We start from the raw sequence: 8,648 nt of genomic DNA on the forward strand, positions 1-8,648 counted from the left end.
ACAGGATAATACAAAATATTCATAGTCTATATGTGAAACATACAGGCCAGTAATAAAACCTAAAAAGCAAAACCTTATTCGAAACGAAAAATGAAATTTGAATCCGTTCGAACATGCGTGTCATTCAGTTAAAAAACAACCGGGCATCGATACACATCATCTCCCTATCCGATTCTGTCTCCATAATGACTGAACAGCTGAAGAACGTGTCTGCTATGAACAAGCTGTACATCGGTAATCTGCCGATGGAGGCGGACGAGGCCGCGGTTCGGCAGCTGTTCGCCGAACACAACCTAACTGTTGCCGACATATCCGTAAAACGAGGTGGCTATGCCTTCGTGGATTTCCCTGACCAGTCGGCAGCTGATCGAGCTATTGACAAATTGCATGGTAAGTCAATTCTGTAAAAATAACTAGTTAACTGGAAGACTTTCTTAGGTTTGTAGCTCATGGTGAGCAGACCAGAAACAGGTGGAGACACCTGTTTCTGGTGCGCCTTCCTCATTGCGGTGTACGCGTGCGGTGTACGTCTTGCACTTGATCGGTCCATCTGGTATGATGAAAGTGGACATATCACCTAATCTGTCTGTTGTGCTTAAAAAAATATTTGACTCCAGTTAGTATGATATGACCATCGTTTAATGGAATATTATTAAATAATAAAGACAGCATATTATTTTGATTTTTATTATATATAATTCCGAATTTGTAATTGGATCTAAAGATTGTAATTTGACGAAAATCTTAACTGTAAAGTTAGTGCTTAAATTACAGTGTGATACCAAATCACCTCTGAGTTAAGGCTGATAGTTTGATTCCCGGCGAAACCATACTTAACGAACGTTTAAACATGGCGTGAGAGAAAGCGAATGTAAATTTATAAGAAATGTTGGAATGCCTATTAAAGCATTCCCATCAGGGAAGAGTAAACTAATCCTCAGAGAGCAGCTATCAAACACATTTTTGCGCCGTTATAGTTATCACTATCTTTAGTAGGGATACGTTGCCTAACAACCTCACCTCTTTTTACCAAAAATTTAGGGTACGAAGACGACAATTAGCGGCACTATTCAGTAGGCAAATATGTATAACATTGTGGGATGTAAACAACTAAACATACTATTAACCAGCTTAGTGCTAGAAAGAGAAAGCAATGGAATTTGTCTGTATAAAAGCATGTTTTTACAACTGTTCAACAGGTTACTCGTATTGCGGACTTCCCCTCATCGTAGAACCATCTGTGGCTAACAAAAAGATGTAAGTTGCCTTAGTTTTGTAAATGTTACTTTTTATTAATTTATTATAAATTATAAAACCAGTGGCGCTGCAATCCTTTTCGTATGTGTCGTGATCATTTTTAATAATCTCGTGAAGGCCTAGGATATCATTGCCCAGGTTCTAAAGTCAACCGCACCGAAACTTGGATGCGATGCTGATATTCCGTAACTTCCCAATTTCTTGTAGCGATTGTGATTTCGGCTTTCAGTCGAGATGTCCAATATTAATACTTTTTATAGAACAGGGTAAAACGGAGAATTTAAAGTGACCCCACCTGACCCATGGGCGATGGTATGAGAGTCATCTCGAGGCCAAGGGGCTCGCGTATGCCTAGCCGGACTTTTAAGAACTGGTATGCTCTTTGGTCGAATTGGTTCGGAAATGCATTGTGGCTAGCTGGTTCGCAGCAAAAACTGACTTAAATAACGCTGTTGTGGACGTCGGGGTGGAATTACGTATTCGATGATAAACCTTAGCTGCAGGTATTTATCCGAACAACTCGGAACACTCCATTGTAAACGCGGTAGAAGATGCAGAGAGCCCCACATCTCTTCGTGACTGGTCGTCGACGATTCGCATCGCTCTTCGTTGAATACGGTCAAATGGAAGGAGCTGGTACTGGGAGCTCCTGCCCAGAGGTGAGACCAGTACTCCACTCCATGTGGTGCCTAATTTGCGGTTTGAGCCGTTGCAAGCGATGGTCCGGAGTGAAGTACTGTCTAGGCTTGCCCAACAAGCTTCTTGGGCAACAACCACAAAACTGAACGTCGTTGGATATGTCAACGGCCAGTATTCTGATACTGAATACCGATTTAGTCGACCCACGTAGCAGATTTCGAGTTCAGACACAAGTTTGTTCCCGTACTGATCGAGAAGCAAGAACGTCAGTAAGTTAGTGACTTTCCAGATTCGAGGAGCTGGCTGTTAATACAACCTTTAAGTTTTCAAATCACCTACCTTAAGGTCTACAAAGCACTTCAGATGCAGTGAGCGTCTATGGGATAGAGGATATAATTAAACTGCATGGTCGGTTTGCCTCTGTATCTCAATTCACGTCAGTTACCTTCAGCAGGAATAGGAGCAAATTGTAGGGTTTTATAATTTCGGCAATGTTAGAAAAACTACGTGAATTTATATATTTTAATTTTATCCATGGTCCTTTAAATGTATAGTAAAATAGTTTAAACGGGTAGCAGGTTGAATAAAGTGCGCATTGCATTACAGTGTCACGTGGGAAAACGCATGGATTTTCATTCACGGACCACCACCCACCCCCACCCTTGAAGGCTATACGTATATATGTGTACTAGGCTAGGAGCGTTTCCGTTAAATTTATCAATGAATGTTGTGCAATGTAAAGTTAATCGCAGTAGGTCTGTATGTTGCCTAGACAAGCCAGCCAAGAGGAAAATCGATTTGTTCCTTTAGAATAGGTTTCTAGCTGTAAATTAATAATTCTAATACCCCAGTTTATACAAGGGCGGCCGGTAAGTACTAAGAATCGCTGCCCGATAGCACCGCTATCGCAAATTTCAGCGTGTTTTTTTTTACCGCGTGTGGAAGCGAGCCTGTAGCCGCGGTTATCAGAAAAATGGAAAAAGAGCAATATCTTCAAAGAACGCTTGGATACAGTACAATTTGACTGTTCTCCTTCGATGCGGCCGTCAAAAATAGGTTAAACGAGTTTCAACGTGGTCGTACGTCGGTTTTTCATAAGCCATGCCCAACTGACGAAAACGGCTACCGCGGAGGATAACCTGACAAAAGTCCACGATCTCGTATTGGCAGACCGCCGATTGAAGGTGTGCAAGATAGTAGGCATCTCATAAGGCCGCGTGATTTATATCCTGCACCAGTATTGGCTGAGAAAGGTGTCGGCGCTATGGGTGCCGTATTTGCTCACTCCGAACAATGAGCGAACCGTGAGACCACTTAAGAGCGGTGTTTGACGACGTTTAAGCACAATCTGAAAGAGTTTTGCGTCCTTTCGTGACCATGGACGAAACATGGATACATTGGTACACACCTGGCGAACGAGCTCGAGGCGAACGGAACTGAAGAAAAAACGGCACCTTTCCTTCCTTCCAGAAATAAAGCACCGGCCAAATTGGTCAAATTAAGCTACGAACTGCTGCCCTATCTACCGTATTTTCCGGATTTGGCCCCATGCGAAATGCCGAAAGTCACTCGCCGAGCAGAAATTCGAGTCGAATGAGGCAGTTATCTCCGCCACGGCGGCCTACTTTGCAGACCTCCAGAAGAAGTATTTTACAGGCATAAAGTCTAAACTATTGCCATAATATAAAAAAAAAGTATTTTTCAGACTGGTTAAAGAAGCTCGATCATTGCTGGGTGTATCGAACTCAGAGATGAGATGTTAATCAATTCGCCACTTAAGTATGTAACAGCCCGTCTGTTCTAAGCTTGGTTTACGAAAATGCTTTCCAAACCTTACACTCAATTTCACTGTGGGCAAGTATTACTTACACCGTAAAGGAAAAGGTGTGGAAACTAGCTGCATTTGTAAGACAGGCAAAAGAATCCACGTGACGCCATCACCTATTAAGATGAAGTATTCTCAGAAATTTGACGCCGCGATTAACCATCACATTTCAGACTTACCGCGGTGTCTCCTGTATGTCAGACGTGTGAGATTTGATATAAAATCTTACAATAAAAATTGGAAGTAATTAAAAATAATATTCTCGATATCAAAACCGATTGTTAATAATCAATATACACAAATATTTCCTAGCTAGAGCTTCGTAATAAGCTTAGACAATCCTGAATGTTATTGACAAAAATTCGCAGAAGGACGTGTTTATACCTGCGTCCGAATAGCCTATTGTCGAGAAACAATACCCCTCACCGACAACTCTAGAAAATTTACGAACACAATGATTTAAAGTACCACATATTCCATTTAATATAGAAACGTTTTTATTTGGTTGCTCAGGCACTACTGATATGAAATATTCTTTTTTAGAACGTCCTAGGCAACACACGACATAATACATGCAGAGCACGGCTAGACTTTTAGAAATAGATTTAAATCGAATAGCATTTTAGTCTGTTACGAAAAAACGTGCAGTGTTGGTGCATACAATCAACATTATTTTAAAATGATTTAGGGGAAAAAGGTTTTATAATATTCCAAATTATTCTATACGTATAAAATATTCAAACATGGATACTAAATAAAAAGTCGTATGACGGCTAGAAAGTTTAAAAAATTTAGTTTATAATGTATTTCAGTTTCATATCAAGTGGTTCCTTTGCAGCCATTCGATCTCTCCTGTTGGTATTATAAGGTTTTTTTTAAATTTACATTAACAATATTTCTTTTTCAAATTGTATTATGTAATATTTGCTGGTTCGCAAAAGGTAAACAATATTCCATCGCCACGGTAATGTAAGCTGTAAAAACTACAAGAGTATATTTATTTGCACCTTAAGAAGTCTGCTGAAATGCGCAATTTTGCGTCAAGGATTGTTTTCTTCAGTTATGCCCTTGTACGTGATAAATAAAGGAAATTTTCCAGACACTATGTATTTTAAAATGCGTCCTGTATTTTTCCATTGCTTTATTGCGTCGTCTTTGTTTTTATGCGTAACTCCTGAGATCTTTATATTCCCCTTTTCATATAAATATTTTTTCATATAATTTCATATTATATTTTTTTAATAGTATTTAATGCATTTTGGTCGGTTTTTTTTATAATTTTATAAACAATACTGCAAATGCCTCGGTTACATGTTTTCAGTGTCAACGCGCCGAATCTTCAGAGCGTGAGTGCTACTCAGCTGAAGGAGACCAGTACTGACTCATCAACGGTCGGTGGTGCTGGAGGTGGTTGGAGGTAAGTCGTAAGCAGTAGGCAACCTGTGCAAGTAATCCGTTACCGAACCGTTGGAACCTAGATAATGGCCCCTGTGCACCAATAGAGTTTTTATGGCGAATTTTTCCTCTAGATTAGGCTATGTGTGACTCCCGTATGGAGAACACAGAAGGTTATATAAATATGGGTAATGGTCGACTACATATTTGTCTGTAAAGAAAAATAAATCAAAAAACAATGCACTGCTAGGCGTATATTGTGTAAGATTATGTACTTGGGTGGTCTAAATGCACTTGGTATTGAGTACTAAGCTAGTTGACCTGATAGATGTCGTTCCAGAAAACCTTATCGATCTGTGGCACTCCTAGAGTACATAAGCTATTCAAGTCTATTGATGACGTGCAGTTATACGATCACTTTAATGTCAAATTGATTTTGAAGTCATACAACGTAAGAAATGTAAGCCTCAAAAGAATTTAATAACTCTTAATAACGTTCGGAAAAAGTATATCTATATATTAGCATCTTCTTACTGTGTGAAAAATTTCTGCTTATAGATTATATTTAGTGAATTAGGATTATTATCCGAGGTTAGATACTGTTAATGCCTTACGTTAATCTTTAGGCTTATTTTTGTGGTTTAGTGTAAAATATTATGAGCCGTATTTATTTATAAGTGCAATGTTTTATGATTAAATTCTCAAGTTTAGTTCTGCCGGCTTACCAAGATACTAAGGGTAAAGACGCTGAGAGTTATTACTATTTTAGCCTCAGCCCCAGCGAATTACCGCTCATACTTTACAAGTAACCAAAACTAGATGGCGTTGTATGCCTGTGACGATGTTAAAATGATCTATCAATAGCCCTAAGCTACTCTGAGTAAAATAATAAATATTCAATTGACATTCTGGCGGGGGAGTGATTTTAAGAAAATACTAATTAAGTCTGTCTTGAAAAAGCAGCTAAGTAGTTTTTAACGAACGCCCCGAAGCGTATAATCTACTTAAACTCTAACCCTTTTATATAAAATTTGACTTTTATTTATTATATTTACTATATTATGTGTCTCAGAGAACATCGTCATGTCGGCGACACGCCCATTGTTGTTTGAGAGTAATGGAAGTGAGTGCATTTGCACTATGCACGTACATTACCAACCTTAATACTAGAGAATTGGCATTTGAAAATATCCCGTGGTTTTAGGACGTTGTACATATTATGTTGTATTTTGTACCGAGGTTAGCAAGACATTTGTTACTTTAGAAACCAATAAATCGAAAGGAGCTGTTATCATACGAATCGTGGATAAGGATACAAACAACAAATGTTATGCCTTATATCGATCAGACAAGATCCAGCGTTCATTAACCTCACCGAAAACCATACCAAATTTTCTCCAAAAATAATTTAAAAAATTTAGTCGTTACCCTATCAAGTAAGATACTCGCTACTTCGTTATGACACCCATGAACCGCTGAGAGATGTAGTTTTGGTTATCACCAACGATGAGTTTGTAACAAATTTAACATTTAATATTATAATCAAACTAGACTAATTCCAGAGTTTTGTTTTTATTGTATGCCCTTATTTTTTCGATTAGAAAAATGCAAAAATAACGTATTACTCCTGTCAGCGGTGCTAGAATAATGTCACCAATCTTACCGTGCTGAAATCTAATTCTAATAATGTCTGTAGTCTTTCTTCGTGGTACATAAATTGGCGCTGAGATACGCACGCAGGTTGCTTTATTACGTAATAGCCCCATCCACGTTTAACCCTCGCCTTGATACTCTCCTCCGCACCCCACACCCCTCAAGATTACGTAATCTGACCCTACGAAGGGTCTCCCCACTCATGTTTAATACTTCGATCGCACTATTACTTATAACTGGGAAAGAATTGGTGGCAGTCAGTCACCATCTTGTAAGGCTCACCTGTCTTCTTGTGATCCTTTCGTACCACGTAAATGCAATAACTACAGCTATTGAAAGATCTACGTCGCTGGGTTGATTATCAGGGTATGCCAAACCTGCAAATTGAGTAATAGACAATCACTGAAATCGTTATTGGTTTTACAGAGTAGCAGGGCAGTATAGTGTACAATGTGCAATATTCTGTAAAACTTAGTAACGTATTAAGTGATTTGGACATTGGGGCATATAACTCTTATAACTAGGAACGCCACATATATATTTGTTTGTATTAGACGGAACGCATTGAGAGGCATTGAAAATATTTAAATTGCCATTGGCATATATTTACGTATTTAAAATAATGTACGATAAGTGATCTTCGAGTGCAATGCTTATTAGCTAATTTATAACCGTGATTTGATTTTACTATATTTCCACAATAACACATTTTTTTTTCTTACCTACACATTACATACAGACTGGAGACATCGTTGAATAGACATTTTTAAAAATATCACATGTGCGTCGTGCGTTGTGATCTTCATATGACTGATAATGTCGAGTAAACAAAAATGTGGCATCTCGAAAAAGTTTTGCCAACATACGAAACCAGGCTAAAACACCATCGGCCCATTTGCCTCCCATCCTTTCAGATGTACGCGTTTTGGCCAAAACTCAGATATCCAGATACCCTCACACTTTGAAATCAATTTTCCTTTAGTTTTTATAATTTATGAATCGATGATATTTTTTCCTTCGTTTTTGTTTCCCTACTTTATGTTTTTAATTCAAGTGTGTGGTGCTGAGCGTTGGCAAGGGTTTGTAAATAAATAAATATGTTATTTTTGGCACGTTGCAAGTCACCGTAACCGAAATTTATATCAGCGGATTGCCTCAACGCCATTCCGTTACAATTCAAACAAAAATAAGTTTGGTGACTAAATTTCTACTATATATAGTAGAAATATAGTACTACTGCTACTATATTCATTCCATTACTTCTAGTCTCATTGTTTTTTAATGTTTGGGCAAAACGTTTTTAGAAATCTTCCAATTAGCGTCTAGACTGATCCTATTGTTTCTAATTTGTAAGAGCAACTGTCAAATATGTCAAAAGACCCTCCCGTGACCTTGTCTAACGGACGAGGCTTTGTTATCAAACGTGAAAGGGAATAAGGGATGAACACGTGTGTCGGATAGCCGGTAGGTTTGATGCTTAGAAGGAATATAAGGTTATTTTTACATTACATTTGTCCTATATGGTCATATGCGAATACAGGATAGGTACCTATATATAATATAAATAATAGTAATATTTTAAAGTGTTATTTTTTTCATACGGGTAACATAACTGATTGAATTTTTTAATAAATATACATTTACGAGTGATACGTATTGTAAGAACTTAGGCATGTTCACTTAATCCGCTTTCATTAAATGCGTCTATAACATCTATACCATCAAGATAGTGTATACTGCGTTATGCCAGTCGATATTATCTTACTGCAAATTCTTATATCCTATAGGACACCTATACGCTACGTAAACGTCAAAATTGTACAACGAAACCAAACGGTCAGACAAGTATACTTAATAGCGATTTGCAAACTTTTTTGGA

The 8,648-nt window shown here is 38.0% G+C and overlaps 1 protein-coding gene across 1 annotated transcript; it reads left to right on the plus strand.

The window, feature by feature from the left end:
* The first annotated feature begins 138 nt into the window (after positions 1-138).
* Positions 139-5,142, plus strand: LOC123718740 (insulin-like growth factor 2 mRNA-binding protein 3). The gene is made up of 3 exons (XM_045675504.1): positions 139-390; positions 1,200-1,257; positions 5,043-5,142. Exons 1-3 carry the CDS (start codon positions 186-188, stop codon positions 5,140-5,142), a joined length of 363 nt encoding a protein of 120 aa, XP_045531460.1. The 5' UTR covers positions 139-185.
* Positions 5,143-8,648: the final 3,506 nt, after the last annotated feature.

This window comes from Pieris brassicae, chromosome Z, assembly GCF_905147105.1.
Source record: "Pieris brassicae chromosome Z, ilPieBrab1.1, whole genome shotgun sequence".
In the NCBI taxonomy this organism is placed as follows: domain Eukaryota; kingdom Metazoa; phylum Arthropoda; class Insecta; order Lepidoptera; family Pieridae; genus Pieris; species Pieris brassicae.

Excerpts from the sequence above, each read along its gene's own strand:
- LOC123718740 (XM_045675504.1), top strand. The coding sequence starts at position 186 with ATGACTGAACAGCTGAAGAACGTGTCTGCTATGAACAAGCTGTACATC. Across the intron at positions 391-1,199 it reads AGCTATTGACAAATTGCATG|GTTACTCGTATTGCGGACTT; the intron begins GTAAGTCAATTC and ends ACTGTTCAACAG. Across the intron at positions 1,258-5,042 it reads TCTGTGGCTAACAAAAAGAT|TGTCAACGCGCCGAATCTTC; the intron begins GTAAGTTGCCTT and ends ACATGTTTTCAG.